Source organism: Elephantulus edwardii, unplaced genomic scaffold, assembly GCF_000299155.1.
Source record: "Elephantulus edwardii isolate Elephantulus edwardi_28Jun2011 unplaced genomic scaffold, EleEdw1.0 scaffold00440, whole genome shotgun sequence".
NCBI classification, from domain to species: domain Eukaryota; kingdom Metazoa; phylum Chordata; class Mammalia; order Macroscelidea; family Macroscelididae; genus Elephantulus; species Elephantulus edwardii.
The window spans coordinates 88,652-109,462 of record NW_006400190.1 but is presented as its reverse complement, the minus strand read 5'-3'; the positions used below and the strand labels follow the sequence as shown (position 1 = coordinate 109,462).

Here is a 20,811-nt window from a genome sequence, read left to right as displayed (position 1 = left end):
ATTCATAAATAACAAAGAAGCAGAAATTCTAAACAACTTGCTGAACTTTACTAAAGGAAAAACTCTCTCAGGAATTGAGGGACAGGGAATGATCCTAAAAGGGAAGTGTATACAGTAGATTTCAGGAGTGCAGTATCGCAGACCAGAAAACCATTTTCATGAAAGCATTGTAGACTTTACAAGCATTGGGATACAGTCAAGGAAATAGAGAAAAGGTCATAGTTTAAAAGCCCACTCTCCACGGGAAGCAAATAGTGGGAGACCCTCTGCATGTGGGGGAGCAGAAGGTCATTAAGAAGAGAACCCAGCAGTCCTTATCTCAGACCGGGCTCTCTAGAGCCATGTACCTGCGTGTATGCATATAGGTGTGTATCAGCATGTGTGTGTGTGTGTGTGTGTGTGTGTGTGTGTGTGTTGGTGTCTCTCTGTGTATATACGCGTATAGGTGTGTATCAGCACCTTTGTGTCTGTCTGTGTTGGTTTCTCTGTGTGTGTGTGTTGGTGTCTCTGTATGCATATGTATAGGTGTGTATCAGCACCTGTGTGTGTGTGTGTGTTGATATCTCTGTGTGTGTATATACGCGTATAGGTGTGTATCAGCACCTTTGTGTCGGTTTGTGTGTGTGTGTGTGTCTCGGTGTGTATGCACGCATATAGGTGTGTATCAGCGTCTGGGGGGGACATGAGGGAAGAGGAATTTATGTCAAGGAAATGCCTCACGTGGACTGGAGGCTCACTGGTCTCAGGTTCACAGACGTCAAGGGAGAGACTTCTCGCTGTGGAGGCCATGGCAGCAGCTGCTAAAGCAGCATGAGGGCTCTTCCAGACGTTGTATATACTGAAGTAGACCACAGTCCTGTGAAACTCTGAATGGATCTCAGCTTGGAGATTTTGTTGTGTAGAGTCCCGTCAAGGCTGTCAGCTGTGTCTCAACCTTTGCGGTGACTGTGTAGCTTAGAAAAGCAGTGTTTCCAGGAGTGTGGAGTGTAGTGAGAGGGCACATGGCTCGCGAGGCCACTGGGGCTGCCTTGGGGCTCTGGGCCCTGGTTCTTGCTGCCTGGCTCTGGGAATCATCGTTTCCCAACTTCTCTTCCTCCAGCCTCATTTTTGAGAAACTTGTGTATGTGGAGGGACAGCATCAGGACAGAGCTGTGGGGCTGGCCGCACAGTGCCTCTCTGCCATGCCCCGTGCTCTGACACAGTGCTTTACACTTTACCTTCCTGCCTGAATTGGGGTGGCCGCCTCCCGAAGGCCGTGCCCTCACGTCTTGGGCTTTCCCCTGCCAGCTCCCCTGGAAGTCCCTCACCAGTATCATCGAGTACTACTACATGTGGAAGACCACCGACAGATATGTCCAGCAGGTGAGCCAGCCCAGTCCCCTACTGTCTCCCCATGGTGCCCTTGGGTCATGCCCTTATTCTCTGCCCTGCTGGCAGTGAGCATCGAGATTCCTGGGTTTGGGTCAGGGACCCAGGTGGATGAGAGTGAGCTCGGGCAGCTGTGCCCACACCTGGGGCAGGGCTGTGCACTGAGCCTTTCCTTGGGCTCTGTGTAGATCTGGGGAGACTTCCTGGAGCTTGGCCATCTGCCTTATGTCCTGCACTGCAAGCCTTTGATCATGTCAGTCCTCCAGCCCCCCCTGCCCTTGAGGGGGTCAGGGTGTGTCCTTTGTGCTTGGCTGACCTCTGACCCTTTGTTTTGTGTGTCCTAAGAAACGCTTGAAAGCAGCAGAGGCTGAGAGCAAGTTAAAGCAAGTTTATATCCCTAACTAGTAAGTGTCCTGCCCTTGGCCGTCAGGGCCCACTGGATGGTCAGAGGCATGCCATGTGGGCGGGGGGGTCCCATGGGCAAGTGGGAAGCCCTTGTCAGGGGTGACCGAAGGGCCTCACGGCCAGGAACCCTGTTTCTGTGCCAGTGGGTTCAGCTGGCGAGTCTAAAGAGTGTATAATGGCACTGCACAGCTGTGGCCCCTGGGTGGTAGAGGCAGGGCCAGCCCCTTGGGTAAGGGTCCAGTGGCACCTAGTTCTAGCCCATTGCTGGACATGAGGTGGTCTTGGCAGTTGATGAGGCACAGACCAGTGGGGGGGCGTGGTTTGGGAATTTGCTGCTGGCTGTGCTTGACAATGTCACTCTTTTCCATCCCTTGCCCTCTAAGTAACAAGCCAAACCCAAACCAGATCAGCGCCAACAGCATCAAGGCGGGTGTGGTGAATGGCACAGGGCCGCCAGGCCAGAGTCCCGGTGCTGGCCGGGCCTGCGAGAGTTGTTACAGTAAGTGAAGCTGTAGCTGGCACCGGGCCTGCCCCACAAAATGCTCCTGCACTGCCAGTTGGTTCTTCTTAAGGCCAGATGCTTCTAGAATTATCTGGCTGAGGAAGGGATCCCTAGTGAGCCAGGGTTTGAGCGACAGCCCAGGGAGGCATAGCACAACATTGAAATGTATGTGTGGGTGGATGAGGTGCAGAGATGGGGACATTTAGGACAAGGGGGTGAGGATGGGGAGAAAGGTGTGCAGAATGGGGATGTGTGCAGGAGGGGAGGGTGCAGGATGGGGAGGAGTGTAGGATGGGGAGGGTGCAGGCTGGAAGAGGTGCAGGATGAGGGTGCAGGATGGGGAGGGGTGCAGGAGGGGAGGGGTGCAGGAGGGGGAGGGGTGCAGGAGGGGAGGGTGCAGGAGGGGAGGGTTCAGACTGGGAGGGGTTCAGGCTTTCAGGGTGCAGAATGGGGTGGTGAGGATGAGGTAGAATGGATGAGGTGGAATGGCGGTTAGGATGAGGTAGGGGTGGTAGAATGGAGAGTGAGAGGGTATAGGATGAGGAAAGAGGACTTTGAGGATGGGGTGAGGGTGAGGGGTGCAGGATGGGGCCAGGGTCGGTGGACATTCAGAGCAGAGGCCAGGAAGTTGGGTGGACAGGTCTAGGTGTGCAGGAGCTCTGGCGTGTGGGTTGTCCGTTGAGTGGGTGTTGCAAAGTGGGAAAGGTTCCCCAGAGGGAAGCATCTTGGCGGTGTTGGGATAGGATGGGAGAGATGCTTGGGAAGTGAGCTTGCAGGCTGCTGGACTGGATCCCCAGTGGCAGGTCTGGTGGGGATTGGGGTGGGGGTGGCAGCTTTGAAATGCTCTCACGTCGCTGGTTCTGTTAAGAACATGTGTATCTTCAACTTTGTTGTCCGTAGCCACACAGTCTTACCAGTGGTATTCTTGGGGTCCCCCTAACATGCAGTGTCGTCTCTGCGCCTCTTGTTGGACTTATTGGAAGAAATATGGTGGCTTGAAAATGCCAACCCGCTTAGACGGCGAAAGGCCGGGACCCAACCGCAGTAACATGGTAAGTGGTGCCACCCCCCACTAGCTGCTCTGTCCTGCACCTTTGGCCCCCGGTCATGGTGCTGTGTTGGGCCACTGTGCCCCTTCTGCAGAGTCCACATGGCATCCCCACGCGGAGCAGCGGGAGCCCTAAGTTCGCCATGAAGACAAGGCAGGCCTTCTACCTGCACACCACCAAGCTGACCCGCATTGCTCGGCGGCTGTGCCGTGAGATCCTACGTCCCTGCCATGCTGCCCGGCACCCCTACATGCCCATCAACAGCGCTGCCATCAAGGCTGAGTGTGAGTGCCCCTCAAGCTGTCCCTGGAGGAGACCCAGCTAGAGAGGCGGGGCCTGTAACCCATGTGAGCCCTTGGGGACCCCCTCACCAGCACCTTCCTCACAGGTACGGCTCGGCTGCCTGAGGCCTCCCAGAGTCCGCTGGTGCTGAGACAGGTGGTACGGAAGCCCCTGGAAGCCGTGCTCCGATACCTTGGTAAGTTTGCCCTGCCCAGTGAGCCTTTTGGGGCCACCTTGGCAGTGCCCAGATGTCCTGGGATGGCGCCATGCTCACCTGCTGTATCTGCCACCTGGCTGGAAGCTGTCTTGGGTTGTGGCCCCCTGTGGCTGGGCATGTCCACTATGCTAATCCCAGCCCTGCAGGCCCATCTCAGTTACCTACAGATGGTATGTCAGAGATGCCTCAAGGGAGAACTTCCACAAACAGAAGTGTGTTCCCTCACAAGCTAGAAGGATAGCAGTTGGAATTCAAAGTGCTCGCTCCAGAGGAAGACATTGCACTCTGTTTTCCGATTCTTGAAGGCTCCTTTCCCAGAGAGCCAAGCCCAAGGAGAACACACTCTGTTCCCAGCCCTTCTTTCTTGGTTGTAGCGTTGTTAGGTGCTTGCGGGTCGCCTGTAACTACAGAAGCTTTGAGGAGAGAACTTGGCCCTGTTATGCACCATCCTCAGTCTGCCTGCTCTCTGTCCCGTTATTGTAATCACTGAGATTCTTCCTTTCTTTGGGGGGGTCTCTCTACCTTTCCAGGTGTAATATCTCCCTCCATCGCCTGATTCCTTTTGAAAATATTCCCACACTGAGAGATAGTTTTGCCATCCTTCATGTAAGGAACACCTTGATTGTTTCAATCAGTGGTTGATGCAGTACTAGTCCTGATGCCAGAATCATCTTCATATAGTCCAGCTTCTCAGAGGATTTGCTCTGCATACAGCTGGAAAAAGTATAGAGAAAGGATATGACCCTGACACACACCTTTTCTGAGTTTAAACCCTGCAGTGTTTCCAGCTGCAGACATCCTTTATTTTATGATTTTTTGTGTGTGTACCATCGAATCAGATCTGCCTGGTATAGGAGGAGTTTGCCCCTCCTTCTTCAGCAGAGCATCTGGTGGATTTGAACCATATACCTCTGGGATTACGGTGCAGCATCTTGCCACTAGGCCAGCAGAGCTCCCTTGCAAAACATCCTTTCAAGATTGGAGTGTGGAATGTATGAAGTATGGTTACAGTAGGTTTCTCCTGCTTCAGTTTACTTGTTAAATCTCAAATCCCAATAAATGAGCCCTGCTGGCCCCATGGGTAAAAGCATTCAACTCCCAACAAAAGGGAACCCTGGTGACCTAGTAGGTATGGAGTAGTGTTGCCAATGCAAAGGCAGGTGGTTCAAATCCACCAGCCGGTCTGTGGGAGAAGGATGGGAAGTCTTCTCCCACTTTAGACCCTCTGAAAACCCACTGGAGAGTCAGCTACGATTTGGCTCTGACTTGACAGCAAGTTGAGAGTTACTTGTTTGCTCAAACAAAAGGTTGGCAGTTTGAAGCTTCTTGAGGGAAAAGAGCGACAGACGATCTATTTCTGGTCTGACCTAACAGGCTTGCTTTGAATTGGAATTGACTTGAGGCAGTGCATTTGGGTTTTTTTCACCCCAAAAGCTTGACCCAGACAGCCTGATCCCGGCTTCACTGCTTTCACTTTGTTGTTCTGAGATAACATTGGGTCAGCTCAGCTTACAGAATCAGACACTGTCCTGTGCCAACCCTCTGTCTCTGCTGTGCTTAACCATGGTGTGGTCACTGAGAGTCTTCGTTTTTGGTTAAGATTTACCGCAGATGACATAATGCTGAGTGTCACGACCCAGGCCAGGTCAGCCTCCCTCTCAGCTTGTTCACTAACCTCAAGCTTACCAGGACCACAGTGTCCTCAGGCAAGTGGTTTTTGCTGAGGGCTGACCTCAGGAAGAGGGTAGGTATCTCAGACCTCAGGCTGGACTTCGGCCAGTAGCCCCACAGGGAGCATCCCTGTGATCGGTTTGCCCCTCCCACTGCAGGTGCCTTCTAGGGCTTCTGCCGGATGTCTGCAGGCTGCATAGCCAGGCCTGGCTGTGAGTCAGTCCTCCCAGCATGGAGGTGGCTTTGCTCTCGTCAGGGACATTCCGGAGCTGTGAGCTCAGCGGCACAGACACTGTGGCTCGGGCACCCTTGCTGGGAGGGGTCAGCCCGCCTGGCCCTGCTCTGTCCTGTGGATGCCAGTCAGCCCCCCTTCAGGTCACCACAGCCTCTGAGTGACTTGGAGCTCGGCAACCAGCTCCTTGCTGTTGGGGCTTGAGTGAGGTCAGCCCTTGAGGTGTGACGCTGGAACCCAACCCAGCCAGCTTGGCGTCTGGCGTCCAGCCAGCCCCTCACTGTCCAGTTCCAGTGGCCAGGAAATTGAGTGTCTCGTGGACAGGGTGTGCCCTGTCTGAGCCCTGGCCATCCTGGGCTGGTGGCTGAGAGGCTGGCCTTTCAGTGGGTCCATAGTGGTCTTCGTTTTGGTAGTGACCTTTCCGTCATTCAGGGGTCTTCAGGTCTCCCTGTGTGTCCCAAGTGGGAAATGGCAGGTGGGGACAGAGCCCATAGGAGCCATGCCGTCTCCTAACTGTCACCTTATCACCCCTGATGTGGCACACAGGAGATCTTGGGTGCCCCAGATGGGCCCCTGCCTCATCGAGGCCCCTCTCACGCCTCCGCGTTGCTGGGTATCTGAGAGGGTTGCGGGAAGGGAGGACCCAAGGACAGCTGAGCCAGAACCCACGTCTGTCTGTGGAGCTCTCTGGGAGTGCAGATGCTGTGCAGTGTTAGCCTGCCCACACTCAGCATGTGGGGTCAAGACGGCCTCTAATCTGATAGCAAAGCCTGGCCTCCTGCCTCCTGGAGCAGCCACCTCTCCATCTGTCCTGACAGAGGCCCACCCGCGCCCACCGAAGCCTGAGCCTGTGAGGAGTGTGGCTGGCACGCCCAGCAGCCTGACCCCCGCCAAGGTGGCTCCCGTCATCAACAACGGCTCCCCGACCATCCTGGGCAAGAGAAGCTATGAACAGCATAATGGGACGGACGGTGAGCGTGGCCTGCAAGTGCTGGGCGCCGGCCTGGGCAGACCCGTCCAGCGTGAGGCCGCCCTGCCTGACACTGTCTTCTCTCCCTTCTGTCTCTGGGCGCTGCCAGGCAACATGAAGAAGCGCCTCCTGATGCCCAGTAGGGGTAAGGCAGGCGTGCCTCTGGCCGCCCGGCCGTGTCTGTGCTGCTCGTGCATGCCGGGAGGGCCGGCGTGCGAGGCTGTCCACCCACTGGCCACCTCCTGGCCATGGACGGCCTCGCGCACTGGCCCTGGTGCCCGCGCTGTCCCTGTGCTCGTGCTGTGACTGCCGCATGCTTCGTGCCCGGCTCGCTGGTGCACGCTGTGCCCACCCTTGTATGTGCCTGCCCCAGGGCCAGGTGTCGGCAGCTCTCCTTCCCCCGAGTTGGGCTGACACACGTGGGGCTCAGAGTGGGCGTGAGGGTTGCTTGTCTGGAGCTGAAACTGCAGGAGAAGCTTGGGGTGCTGGCGTGCAGAGGGTGAGGAGCAGGCCTGGGCACCCCTGCCTGGAGTGGGCAGTGACCAGGAGGCCCAGGGCTTCAGGGAGACCAAGCTGAAGGAGCAGAATCTAGAAGCACAGTGAGGCCATGCTGTGACCTCCATTGCAGGCTTGGCCCCCAAACCTGGCCAGACTAGGGCAGTCTCCCCACCCCGAGGGAGGAGAGACGTCGTGGGCTGCTCATGTCGCCTCACATGGAACTGCTAGCACTTGTGTTTATTGACATGGGAGATGTGTGCTTGGGGGGGAAGGGGTGCTGAGTGCCTCAAATGGGGTGTGCACATGGGTCAGAAGGGCCTGAGGGGAACCTCTCTGTTTGAAGACCCTGCGATACCACCCTGTCCCGCTCTCTGTGGGTGTGGCTGGGCTTTGGGCCCCAATCCTGTCCCCGCTGTGCCCTCTCCTCCAGCTCCCTTATGGGGTCCCCTGGCCCGGCAGGCAGTTGGGTGAGTGCTTGGCCTTGCTCTGAACTTTTCACGCCGTCACTGAGACCAGGGTGGTTTTCAGGAGACAGAGACAAGGCAGCCCCTTCTGCCTCAGCCCTCCTGCTACCAGCTCTGTGTTGCCAGAACATGTGGTCCAGGTCGGCTACGGATGGGCAAGTTCTTACTGATCCATGTCTTAAAGCATTTGAGATGGTGTTTGAAGAGCTGCTCAGAAACAAAAAATGGACAGGATTGATTTTTTTAAAATCAATTGTGTTGACTCCAGCTCCAGCCTGCACGTCCCAACAGTGTTCGGGGTGGGCCTGATGGATGCCTCAGCCATGTGATTCTGTCCAGCCTGGGCAAGGCCACAGCACCAGCCAGACCCTGACATTGCCTGTGCTGGGAGGGGTCTGCTGTTTGGGTGCTGCCCCCCTCTAACTCTGAAATCTGTGCTTTCTCTCCTTCCACACCTCGCAACGGCTAGGAACTTTCCTGGGTGAGTCTCTCATGGGCTCCAGGCTTTAGGCTCTGTGGGGCATCTCTTTGCTCAGTGGGACCCTGGTGCTGGAAAGAGAGTCTGGGGCCTGGGTTTCCTGATGGGAGGGCTCCTGGACGTGTGTTTGGGGACAGTTCCCTGAAGGCACTTGGGCAGGTGGGAACCTAGCACAGGTGTGAGAGGCTTTATTCTGCAGACATCCTCTCCTCCCCACATGGGCTCCTAACACATGCTTCAGGCATGCCCTGTCTCACTTGCAAATGTGTACACGCCTCTGTGCTCATGTGCATGGAGGTTCCCACGAGGTTCCCACCACTGGTGTGTATGCTGTGTGCACGGAAGCATGCACTCGAGATTGTACCAGCAGAAGCACGCACCTGGAAACACGTAGTCGTGCACGTAGTTGTGTGTTCACATGCACACGTTACTGTGTGTGATGCACGCCTCCACAGGCAGGCTGGGCAGGAGGCAGCAGTGGCCGTGGGGGAGGCTCAGGCGGCTCTGCAGGCCTTGTGGGCAGCCAGGGTCAGGTGGTGGTATGGTTGTGACCAAGACGGCAGCTGCTTGTCTCCACACATTAGGACCAGTGGTTTCCAGGTTAAAGGACCATTCTGACCAAAGCGAATGGCCGACCTAGCTCCCCCAGGGACTTCCAGGGAGGCCTGGTCCACACAGCACTGACGCTTGGGGCCATGTCTGGAGTCTGACATGACCACCTCTGCCAGAGGCTCTAGGTGCTGCTGCAGTTGCCAGCAGTGAGTATGTGATGGCTCGCTTGTCCTGGCCCAGCTGAGTGGGCCATGAGGGTGCAGCCCTTAGGCTGCAAGGCCCCTCTGCTCCTCCAGGTGGACAAAGGACAGACCCCAGGCAGGGTGTGGTCTGCCAGGATCGTGTGCAGCCTGCACCCCAGGCCCTCTTTTGTGGGCCAGGCCATCACTGCTCCTAAGGCATCATGGTCTCATCTTCTCTCCTCAGGTTTGACAAACCATGGACAGACCAGGCACATGGTGAGTGAGGGTCCAAACTGCTGCATATGTACACGCATGTACCTGTCTGTGTGCACTTTCACACACATTCCTGCACACACAGCACCCACATGGCACCTTAGCATCTGGAGCTGGAGGCAGCATGTAGGAGTGTGAGGGAGACGGCAGGGTGGCGGTGGTGGGGGCATCTTCATAGCCCTCAGAGGTCCCTGCCAACTGGGGTGAGATTCTCTGCAGGGAAAGAATCTGCTTCAGCAGGGAAGGGAGGCCGCCTGACATCTGCTTCCTACTCACATGACCGAGACCTAGCACACATAGCACAGACTAGGGACCTGAGCAGCCAGGGGGCCACTCCTGACCCTCTCCGTTTCTCTCCCTTGTGGCCTTGTCACACCTTGCTGCACCCCCTCTGCACAGGGACCAAGCCGGAACCTGCTGCTCAATGGGAAGTCATACCCCACCAAAGTGCGCCTAATCCGGGGGGGCTCCTTGCCACCCGTCAAGCGGCGAAGGATGAACTGGATCGATGCCCCTGATGACGTGTTCTACATGGCCACTGAGGAGACCAGGTGTGAACCTGTCCTGGGCGGTGGGTGGTGAACAGGGCCTGCCAGTCCCCTTCATGGCCTGAGTGACCTCACCTACATGTCTTCCATCTGCAGGGACATGGTCCACGCTCCCTTCCTGTGTATGTCCTCACCTGTGGGGGACATGGCTTGCCGATCCACCCACACATTCTCTGTGTCCTTTCCTGCAGGAAGGTCCGGAAGCTGCTCTCGTCCTCAGAGACCAAACGTGCTGCCCGCCGGCCCTATAAGCCCATCGCCCTGCGCCAGAGCCAGGCCCTGCCCCTCCGGCCACCTCCCCCACCACCTGTGAATGACGAGCCCATTGTCATCGAGGACTAGGGCGGCCGGTGCCATTGCTGGAGCCACCCAGAGCGTGACGGGGCCGCCAAGCCAGAGACCCACAGTGCAGCCCCAGGCCTCGTGGCACCCTTGGCCAGACTGCCCCACGCCACCCCCCCTTCAGTTTGGTAGTGGCCCCTCCCATGCCATCCCTCAGTGACCGTCCCCTCCGTGGACACCAGGGAGCAGGGCGGTTAACTTATTCCCAGAATGCCCAGAGCCCCTAGCTTTGTGTTCCTTCTGATGGAGTGGACATGCGGCCCCTGCGTGGGTGGCTGCAGCCTCTCATTCCAGCGGGAGGCAGGCTTGTAAGATTTTGTTGTGTTCTGTTGAAGGTGCCATTTTAAATTTTATTTTTATTACTTTTTTTGTAGATGAACTTGAGCTCTGTGACACCCAGCCCGGGACATTAGGGCCCATGGGGCTGGTGTCGGCCAAGTGGCCTGCCAGGCCAGCCCTTGTCTTTTCAAGTAATTTTCATATTAAACAAAAGAAAGGAAAAAAAAATTAAGAAAAATCTGATCTTCTCCCCACTTCCCATCTTTCTTTCATCTAAGCCATCCCCGGCAAGTATCTTTGAGGACCAGGGACCGTCCCTGTAGGGTCTGTGCCCCAGCAGTACACACCCTGGCCTGGACAGAAACAGCGGCAGCCAAGACTCCGGATACCCCTCAGCTGCCCCCCCCTCCCCCCCGCTACTAGCGGCCTTCTAGCCAGCTGGTGGTCTCCCATGAATTTACAGGCCTTGGGACAAAACTTGACGTGATCCTACCATATAGCTGTGCTTGGACTCAAGCAAAAGTTCCTTTTCCTCACACCTTCCCCTCCTGCAGGCCAGACCCACCCTTACTGAGACCACCCTTCATGCTGGGGTGGTCAGACAGGTGGGCAGGAGGAGCTTGTGTCTGACAGGAGCCTGGGCTTGGATAAAGAGGGTTGGTGGCCTGATGTCAGGCCTGGCTGGCTGCCTGTGGCCTGAGGAGCTGTGGAGGGAAGTCAGAGCAGTTCTCTGCTTTTGTCCTTGGGCTCAAGGGGGACTAACCTTGTGCCTCCCAGTGCTGCCCTGCATCCCTTCTCCCCTGCCCAGCAAGTCCTGAGAAGCCGCAGATAAGGGGCTTCTGCTGCTGCTGGGTGGAATGACTTCTCCTCAGCTCTGTGTCCCTTCCACACTGGACAGAGCCCACTCTGTCCAGTGGTCAGCACAGTCTGGCAACCAGAACCCTGACTGCCCTCCACAGCTGAGGTGTCCTGCTCTGAGCAGGTATGAGGTTTCTGCACGGAGGTGGAGAGTTTTCAGATTTCAGCCAGTGCCTTGTTCTCCGAAATCCTACCTTGGTGCTCCTGCCCCCTACCTCTGTAGGCCTAGGGACAGGTGTATCACAGGCCGGGAGGCCTGGGTGGTGCTCAGCCCCTCCCTCCTCTGGCTCCTGTCTTGCTTGTCATCCTGGAAATCTCTGGGAGGAGTTAAAATAGAAACCACTTGTATGCCTGTCCTGAAACAGATAAGGGGGTGTCCTGGCCTCCATGTCTGCCATGGGGTGACAGGCTTGGGTGTCAGGAAGCACCTGCAGCACACATCACACCCACCCCACTGGGAACTGTCCTGCTGCAGAGCCCCACCCAGCCAGTCTGCAGTCCTCCCTGCTGGCCAGGCACAGTCTGCAGGAGGTAGCAGTCACCTTAAGGGTGTTGGCTGGGGGCTGGTTCAGGGGCTTGAGGTCTGCTGTGAAGCATGGTATCGCGAGTGAGAGGAGCAACCCTCTGAAGACCCCAACCCCTCACTTCTACTCCTGGTCTAACTTCTGTCCTTTGGTCTGATGTTTGCAGCTTTGACCTCTACCGCCTGCCATCCAGGTGTGAGGTCCCTCCAAGCTCAGCTCTTCTGCAGTGCTGTCCACTGGCAGTGCTAACCAGACAAGGAGTTGGGGTCCCCACCAAACATCTTGGCTGCTATTCCCACAATTGGCCAAGACTGAGTGCAAGGGATGGAAGGGACAGGACTGAGGCCAAGAGTGCAGCTACAGCCCCACTCTGCCCTTTTACATCCCTGCCCACAGGGATGTGCCACTCAGGGCTGAAGACCTGACCCAGGCTACACCCAGACCACCTACCTGCCCCACACACCCACCTTTGCCCCAAATGTGGACTTCCCAGACCCAGTGAAGAGTGGGAGTATCAGATGAGCCAGAAGGGACATGAGGCCCATGTTAAAGTGATCAATGATTTGAAGCCATAAGCTGCTCTGTGTATAGATTTACAGCTTCAGCTGCTCTGGGAGGGTCCTCAGGCCTGGAACTGACAACAGCAGTGGGTTTGGGTTTGGGGGCCATGGTGGAGCTGCCTGCCCCCTGACCCAGCCCTTGTGTCCCTCAGTGGCAGAGGTCAAGGCTGTGTTCTCTGCCTATTGATCAGTGTCCCTCTCTGCCAGGCCCAGAATAGCCTAGTGCTTCAGGGAGCTCCTGGCCCTAGTCCAGGGACTGTGGCCCAGAAATGGGGGTGGGAGTGAGAGCAGGGCAAATGCACTCCTGCTCCAGGGGCCATGCCAAATGCCACTCCTGCCACCGTGCATGTACATGTCCTCCCAGCAGGCTTGGGTGGAGGGGATGGGGGAGCTGCCTGTCAAGGTCTCCCAGGTGGAAATGAAGAAGCCAAAGAAACTGGTGAGTGGGTGGCATCAGGCCAGGTATAAGATGCCAATGTGTCCGGAGCCAGGGGGCAGCTCTTTTACCCCACCTCAGGACCCCATGCGTGGCACCCAGACACCTGAAAAAGAAGGCACTGGCCCCAGGCAGCCTGCCTGCTACCTCCTTCCTGGGCTGGCTCAGGTCCCAGGTGGGGTGGGAGGGCTGGTCAAGCTGGTCAGTCAGGCTTGGGGGGGGGGGGCATGTTTCTGGGCTGTTGTTGCCATGGAAATGAAGTAACTGGGGCCCAAGCACATTGAAGAGGTTTCCTGCTGGTATCCCAGTGAGGGGCCATCTTGGGGCACAGGCTAGGGGAGGGGCGGCAGGACCCAGCAATCCTGCCAGGAGAGGGGGTAGGAGGACAAGTGGGGCCAGGGCCCTGTCAAAGTCAGCCAGGAAGACGCTGCCCTCTGACCTAGGGAGCGTCAGGCAGCAGAAATAGGGTGGAAGTGGAGCCCAGGCATGTCCTGGATTAGGGTCTGGAGCTGAGAAGGGGGCCCTGATGGGTCAAAAAGGTGTCTTGGTTGAAGGATTGAGGCATTCTTAAAGCTGGTGGCTTTCTACTCGACAATGTCAGACTTAACGTTAGGACTCCAAGTCTAGAAGAGGGATGCTCGCTTGCTGCTGAAGTCTGGATTTCAGCACGTGGCCCGGGGCCTCTGTCAGTGTCTCTACCCCCTCCCACCAACCCACCCACCATCAGGGGTGGAGGTGCTTGGATGGGTCCGCCTATATCACCTACATAACGCCCCTGGGGACCTTGTTCTCAGATTGCACATAACACGACCACCGTCACCCCGCAATTTATCTCCGTTGCTTGAGGGAAGGGGCACAAAGTCCCCACGCCTCGCCTCCACCGTAAACCTTCAGAACCACAGACAAGTGAGAGGTGGGGAAAGGGGGCGAGGACTGCGACGTGGACAAGACCAGTGGGGAATAGGTGGCAGCGCTCCCCCCACGCCCCGCCAGTGTGGCTCCGATCCCGCCACATGGCCGTTGCTACGGAAACCGAGCAACAAAGGGAAGTGGAGAGGACACGGCGAGCCGGGCAGAGCGGGGTAGGAGATAATTCCCAGGGCTCGCGCCCACTCCCCCGCCGGCCTGCGCGCGGGGGCGGCCCTGTCCCTCAGCACACACGTCTGCGCCTTCGGAGACCGCTTCCCGAGTGTTTGAAGACAAGGGGGCCCCGGCTTCCCGCCCCCAGCCCGCACGCATTATTAGCTCCAAGTTTGCCATGGAAACAGCCGGAGCGCGCGCGGCGCCATAGTCGCCCGGGTGGGTCCCGTAGACGCCGGCTCTGTCCGGGCGGCGGGGGCGCCTGGCCGGGCGAGTGCGCCCCCACCCCGGCCGCAGCCCCCGGGCGGCCGGTAGCCAGGGGGTGGGGCTCCCTGAGGTCCCGCCCCACCGACAGAGCCAATGGGCGCGCAGGTAGCCCGGGAGGGGCGGGGGTGAGCACCGGGCGGCGGCGGTGGAGACGGCTGCGAGCAGCGGGTGTGGGCCGAAGTGGCGCACGGACCATGGCCTCCAAGTGCCCCAAGTGCGACAAGACCGTGTACTTCGGTGAGTGCCCTGCTCCTCGTCCCGTTCCGCGCCCGCGCTCCAGCCGCCCTTCGCGGCCAGCCCCCTACTCAGAGCCCGCCGCACCCCGTGGACACGGCGTGCGCCAGGTGCCCGGCGGGGACACAGGCCTGAAGTCGAGCTGGCCGCCGTCTGCCCACGCGGGTGTGGCTCTAGGGTGGGGTTGCGACGAGGCAGGATCAGCCTCACCTGAACCCCAGTCCGGCCGATGGGGGCTGGGGGCCCGGCCGGGAGGGGCACAACGGGTGCGATCGGCCTGAACGCTGCCTCGAGTTTGGTGCGCATCTCGGTCCCGGGCGGCGCCGCGCGGGGCGGGGTCGGGCGGGGCTGCCCACGCCTGCGCGCGCCCTTCTCGACCCTAAAGGCACGCCGCTGAGCCCCCAGACCTGCCGCCCCGCGGACACGTGGCCAGGCTCGCCCCGAGCCGTGACTGCCACCCCACCCCTACCTCTGCCCACGTCTGGCCGGGCCTGGGCATGGACGTAGTCCATGCGGAGGCGACGGTGGCCTCTCCCACGCGCAAGTCCCAACGCGCTCGCCTCCTGGGTGCTAGTCTCCCCGGGAGCTTCACGGAGGAGGGCGGCGGACACACGAGTGCCTCCCTGTCCCCACGCATGTGCGAGCACTTGCCCCAGGATCCTTTCCTCCTCCCAGTTAGGCTAACCAGACAGGAAGCAAGCTGGTGGTTCATTCTTGGATGAGCTGGAGCTCCTCTCTGGCCCTTTTGAAGCCCCAGCCAGGCTCCCCAACTCCACTGCTCACACTGGTCTGGGCGGTACCTGTCCAAACTGGTGCCCTTCTTCCTGCTCCCCACAACTTTGCCGGAGTGGTTCCTGCACACTCTCACACTGAGATGCGGACGTGGACATTGGTCCCCAGCAGTGAAAGAAGTCCCTTGGGCGAAGAGGCCAGCACTTTGCTTGCTGTCCCGAGGGGAGGGGCTGGATTGGGCTAGGAGTGTTTCAGTAAGTAGCTAGTGGCTTCCAGCTGCATCCTAGGAACCACTCTGCTGGTCCACTGTCTGATCTACTGTCCATGACTTTGCCTTGACCAGTGCTAAACCACCTTGGGGTTCTCCCTAATCTTGGCCTACACAACCCGGAAAAGTGCTTCTGCCCGGTGGCTGCTGCTTCCAACAGCAACAGAAAACAAAGGCTGTTCAGACAAGCTGGCTCCTTCCCACTTGGTAGGAGCTGTTGGGGGTGGTGAAGTCTAGGATTCAGCCCATCCCTACACAGGCTGCACCCAGCACCCATAGGCCTGTCCTGCCCCAGGGCCAACACCCTGAAGTAGAGCCAGTGGAACCAGGCCCAAGGAGCCACAAGGAATGAGGATGCTGCCCGTCCGGCCTGACAGCCAGCTCACTTCCAAGCCATTTAGGTCCACTTGGTCCAGTGTTCCCAGCCAGGCCCTGCATGTGTAGTGTCAACAGGCCAGCAGGTGTTAGGGTCACTCTGGAGTCTAGCCAGGACCTGGCAGCTCTGAGCTGCAGCTGTCTCAGCCTGAGGGCCAGCACTTCTTATCGAAGTGCTGGGAGTGGACACCAGGCTGGCACTAAAGCCAGGGTGCAGCCTCAGCCAGCTCAGCTTGCCCTGGCCTGAACGGGGTGAGGTGAGGGGCACTGGCTGACCTGTGCCCAGCACCCTGCCCACTTCCCGCCCCTCATGCAACACATCTCTGCAGAGGGGTGAAGGCCAGACCTGCCCCCGGGGTGAGGGGGTATGAGGTGAGGCCTGCCAGGGTGCAGGGAGCACTAGCACTTGGCCTGACCAGCAGACTGCTCCCTGGCCTGCTCTCAGGGTGAGTTTTGCTCTCACCAGGACCCCGTTCCCCAGTGCTACTGCTGCTTGGTGGCAGAGAGCCAGAGGCCCTGCTTGACCGCCCCCCACGCTTTCTGGCCCTTCCCGCTGGAATTTCAGCCCTGCTCTGCTCCTCTTCCTGTTTCCTCCGCCCTTTTCCGGTTGTGCTCCCATGGAGAGGCTCTGTGCCTGGGGGAAGGTCTGGGAGGGTGCCTGACCTGACCCTCAGCAGCTGGTCTCAGACCTTTGGTGACAAAGTTGGAGGGAGAGTTCAGGGACCAGAAGAAGGAGCTAAATTTAGACTGGGATCCTGCGAGGCCTTAGTGGCACAAGGATGGGCAGGTCCTGTCTGAACTTGGCTTGACTTCCTCATAGGCCATTCTGGAGGCTCAGACCATGCTTGATCTCAGGTCTCTGCAGGAACTCCCATTTGCTTCATTAGGGCCTGACACACACATTAGAGTGGGATGTGTGTGGGCGTGAGGCAGGGGTACAGAGAAGGTATGTATGGACGGACAGTTGCATGTGGGGGAGGGAGGTGAGTATGAAGGGAGCTGATGTGTGTAAAGGCCCCAGGTGTGTGAAACAGGCAGGTATCTAGGGAGAGACATGTATGGGAGGGAATCCGGTGGGTAAGGAGGCAGGTATGTGAATGTGAGGCAATTTGTGAGGGAGGGAGGGATGTGAAAGAAATGTGAGGAGGAACAGATGTAAGAGAAGCAGGTGTGAGGAGGAGAAATAGTAAGATAGGCTTGAGGGAGAGACACGTGAAACAGGTGTTTGAGGGAGGCAGGTGTGAACAAGGCAGCTGTTGTGAAAAGTCATGAAATGGCCTTTGAAGATACTAGAAGCTTGCATGTGCTTCTTTCCAGACTCCGAGAGGGCCTGGACAGGGCCAGCAAGGCCTGGAGAGAATGGTCTCTCCAAGTAGAGAGGTATGGGGCGGTGTGGGCCCAGGGCAGGCTGCCCCACTGAATGGTTAGGGCTGACCACAGGGATGCTCAGCTGACCGCCAGCTGCTGTCACGGCTTGGGGTGCACATTTGGGTGCTGGTCCAGCCCTGACTCTCTCCTTCCCCCCAGCTGAGAAGGTGAGCTCCCTGGGCAAAGACTGGCACAAGTTCTGTCTTAAGTGTGAACGCTGTAACAAGACGCTGACTCCAGGAGGCCATGCTGAGGTGAGCTCTCCCTGGGTCTAGTCAGGAAGGGGACTAGCGGCAGTGGGGAGGCCCAGGTCCGTGGCTCCCTGCTTCCCCAGGCAGGAGGTGGGGCCTAAGGTGCCTTTGAGAAAGGCCCCAGTGGTGGGCGTGCCCCTCAATCCAACTCCCTCTTTCTAGCATGATGGAAAACCCTTCTGTCACAAGCCCTGCTACGCCACGCTATTTGGACCCAAAGGTGAGCAGGGCCTCATGCCCTACACACATCCCTGTGCCCCTGCACCAGGACTGGCTCTGCTAGGCAAATGCTCCACTACAGGTCAGAGGCAGCAAGTTCCAGGCCTGTGCCGGCTATGTGTCCCAGGGTGGCCTTTGGGTGCTGCCCTCCAAATTCAGCCTCATGCCCTCTCTCAGGGCTCTGTGCCCTGACGACTAGCCCCTTCCCCATAGGAGCCTTTGCCCATGCTGGGCCCTTCCTGGGCAGCCTTTCTACTTGACTACAGGCACTCTCCTCAGGGACGGGTCCTGACCTGACCTGGCTGGGTTCTGAGACCTCTGAGTGAAGGCCCTGTCCACACTCCCGACCTACAGGTGTGAACATCGGTGGTGCAGGCTCCTACATCTATGAGAAACCGGCAGCTGAAGGGCCCCAAGTCACTGGTCCCATTGAGGTCCCCGTGGCCCGAGCCGAGGAACGCAAGGCCAGCGGCCCTCCCAAAGGTCCCAGCAGAGGTGGGCCAGGCTGGGTGTGTGTTATGGGGTAGTTGGGGTCGCCTCTGCCTCTCCTACCTGGCCTCACTTGCCTCCCACCCCCAGCTTCTAGCGTCACGACCTTCACGGGGGAACCCAACATGTGCCCCCGCTGTAACAAGCGAGTCTATTTCGGTGAGTTATGGGTCTGCCCCAAGCTCCCGTAGCTTCCACAGGGGTGGAGGAGGCGGGGTCAGCCTCTCTGTCTGCCCCATCCTAGCTGAAAAGGTAACTTCCCTGGGCAAGGACTGGCACCGACCCTGTCTGCGTTGTGAGCGCTGTGGGAAGACGCTGACCCCTGGTGGGCATGCTGAGGTGAGGGCCTGAAGCTGCGTGGGGAAGGTGGAGGGGTCAGGAGGATGTGGGCACAGAGATACGTGGCCTGGAGGGCACTGCAGGAGGTGGATGGGACTGCATGGTCATGCTGGGGCTGGAGAAGTTGGGGGTGGGGGAAGGGTGGGTGGAGACCTGAGGAGGGCCCTAGGCTCGGCCCTGGGTAGGGAGGGACAGGGCCCTAAGTAGAGGCAGGTGTAGGGACCTAGATGGGGATTGGGGCCTGGGTGGGGGGCAGGACCCTGGGTTCCAGGGAGGCCTGGGGGGAAGTGTCATGCCCGGTGGGCTGCCCTCTAGTGACTGGCGTGGGCACTGGCACGCAGAAGCCTAGAGGCTCTGGAGAGTGGACAATAGGTAGCTGTGGGGCATGAGCCCAGGAAATAGGCATATGTTGACGTTGCCTTTGTAGAAGAGGGAGCCCCTGGGGCACATGGTGGGGCGGGCAGTGGATCTTGTTTCAGCCCCTCATCCTCACCCCCAGCACGATGGCCAGCCCTACTGCCACAAGCCTTGCTATGGAATACTCTTCGGACCCAAAGGTGAGTGTACCCCTGGGGTCCCCAGGTTTAAAGTACCCCTGTGTGCTCTCTTTATCACTCCTCCTGTCTTTCTCCACAGGCGTCAACACGGGGGCAGTGGGCAGCTACATCTATGACCGGGACCCCGAGGGCAAAGTTCAGCCCTAGGCAGGCTGCTCCCCTCAGGCACCTGCCCCTGTTCCTGCTGGCCCCCAATGGGCCCACTGCTTGCCTTTCTTGGGGAGCATGGGATGCTACCTTCATTCTGTCACACCTGAGAGTTCAGGTGTGAGTGTGGGGGACGAGACCCAACCCGTGCTGCCAACAACCTGGCCCACCAGCCCTGGCCGTTCTGACTCAGTTCCCGTTACCCTTGTGTGTTGCTTTTTGTTCTCCAACCCTTCCCTGTGTCTGTATTCCCAGGTTCTCTACCTGTTCTGCATGTATCCCCATGCATCCTATGTCTGTGCATTCCTGTGTCCTCCCTGACCCCACATGTCCTGTGTTCTCATGCCACATCCCTTATGTACCCACGTGTCCCCCTGTGTCCTGTGCCCCAAATATGAGTCTCAAAGGTGGCCTTCTCACTCTCCCTGCCCGCACCTCTGGCCTGCCCACCAGTGTTATTTATGCTCCCCCTGGGCCACACCCCTCACAGCAGTGTACCCAGCCTGGAGCCCTCTTCCCTGGCACTTGCCACACTGCAGCTCTCATGTAGTCAGACACTGCCCAGAATTCTGCTGTCAATAAAGAGTCAGAATTGTAGACCCTCGTGGCTGTCTCTCTGGCTGTGGGATGGACAAGAGTCCAAGGTGGTATTCCTGACACCCTGTGCCTGGCTCCTCATGGATGTGGGGTCTGCACCTAAGGGTGATGGGGTAGGGGAGAGTCCAGAGACCTTTTTATGGTGCGGGAAGGAGGGAGCAGCTAGGACTGGCTTGGAGTCAGCTTTGGCTATGGTGCCAGCAATGAGGCGGGATGGGTAGGGGGACCCAGGGTGTGAGTGGGGTAGGAAAGGGGCTGGCAGGTGTCCTGAGAGATCCTGGCCAGTTGTGGGAGGGGAAAAGGTCAACAGAGGAAAGCAAACTGAATTGTGGGGTGGGTGTGCTAAGGGCCTCGAGAGGTGGTACACATCGGGCTGATCTGCACTATCCCCTCCCCTAAACATCAGGCACCCTCCAGAGCAGTGAGGGGCTGAGGGGACAGGACATTCCACCCCAAAGCGCATCTTGTGAGGGAGATGTGTCCACCCACGTGGAGGGAAGGGCTGGGGCCCAGGAGAGCCTGGTCCAGTCAGGAGGAAGTTTGCTCACCCGTGTGGTCTCCCACTGCTCCCTGGAAGCTCATGTGGACGCTCTGTCAGTGTGTCCTCTTTCCATTGAGGGCCATGAGGGTCAGAGCCTGAGGTTCAAATCCCTTTCTGGGAGCTCTTGCCAGAACAGCATCAGCCAACACTGGCTTGCTGGCCCTTGCTGGCCTTCTAGGCTGTCTGCTTTCCCTTTGTTTAGCTGCCCACCAGAGGGTGCCCTTCTCACAGGCCCTGGACCAGAGGCTTCCTTTTTCTGTTCTGTGCCTGTCTGGAACCTTCTCTTGGTTTCTGTGCTCCCCAACTCCTGCACCATAAGTCCGGATGACCCTCAAGACACCCATCCTGAGGGAGAGTCTCAAGCCTGCTTCAGAAGGTCCGTGTCCTCTGCCCCACACAGCAGTTCTTGTTCTGTTTCTCTGAGCCCAGGACAGCCTTCTGCTAGTGCAGCTGTGGGCGCTGTGGGCGCGGGCCCCCTCCCCATCCAACTGCCTGCACTCTTGCTCCACATCCCAGCCACACAGCCTCAGATGGAGCTTATGTCTGAATGCCTGGCCCCTTGCCCTGTGTGCTGCCATCTGGGCTGGGGGTGGGTACAGCCAGCCCTGCTGCACAGCAAGGCTGGGAGATCCAGGACCCCAGCTAGCGGCTGGACTG

At 58.4% G+C, this 20,811-nt stretch overlaps 2 protein-coding genes across 2 annotated transcripts in view; both read left to right on the top strand.

Annotated features, from left to right (window-relative positions):
- The window catches only part of MTA1 (metastasis associated 1), a 44,171-nt gene extending 34,138 nt beyond the window's left edge, over positions 1-10,033 (top strand). Inside the window, exons 11-21 of the mRNA XM_006902696.1 lie at positions 1,288-1,362; positions 1,714-1,772; positions 2,157-2,272; positions 3,176-3,327; positions 3,419-3,608; positions 3,713-3,802; positions 6,545-6,697; positions 6,806-6,841; positions 9,115-9,146; positions 9,543-9,694; positions 9,883-10,033. Coding sequence (XP_006902758.1) covers positions 1,288-1,362; positions 1,714-1,772; positions 2,157-2,272; positions 3,176-3,327; positions 3,419-3,608; positions 3,713-3,802; positions 6,545-6,697; positions 6,806-6,841; positions 9,115-9,146; positions 9,543-9,694; positions 9,883-10,033 — 1,206 coding nt within the window. The remainder of the gene's footprint in view (positions 1-1,287; positions 1,363-1,713; positions 1,773-2,156; positions 2,273-3,175; positions 3,328-3,418; positions 3,609-3,712; positions 3,803-6,544; positions 6,698-6,805; positions 6,842-9,114; positions 9,147-9,542; positions 9,695-9,882) is intronic.
- A 4,198-nt stretch (positions 10,034-14,231) lies between these two features.
- Positions 14,232-19,016, top strand: CRIP2 (cysteine-rich protein 2). Its single transcript, XM_006902684.1, has 8 exons — positions 14,232-14,274; positions 17,174-17,268; positions 17,428-17,485; positions 17,839-17,979; positions 18,064-18,132; positions 18,218-18,312; positions 18,812-18,869; positions 18,949-19,016. The coding sequence occupies exons 1-8, from the start codon at positions 14,232-14,234 to the stop codon at positions 19,014-19,016; spliced, it is 627 nt and encodes a 208-aa protein (XP_006902746.1).
- Positions 19,017-20,811: the final 1,795 nt, after the last annotated feature.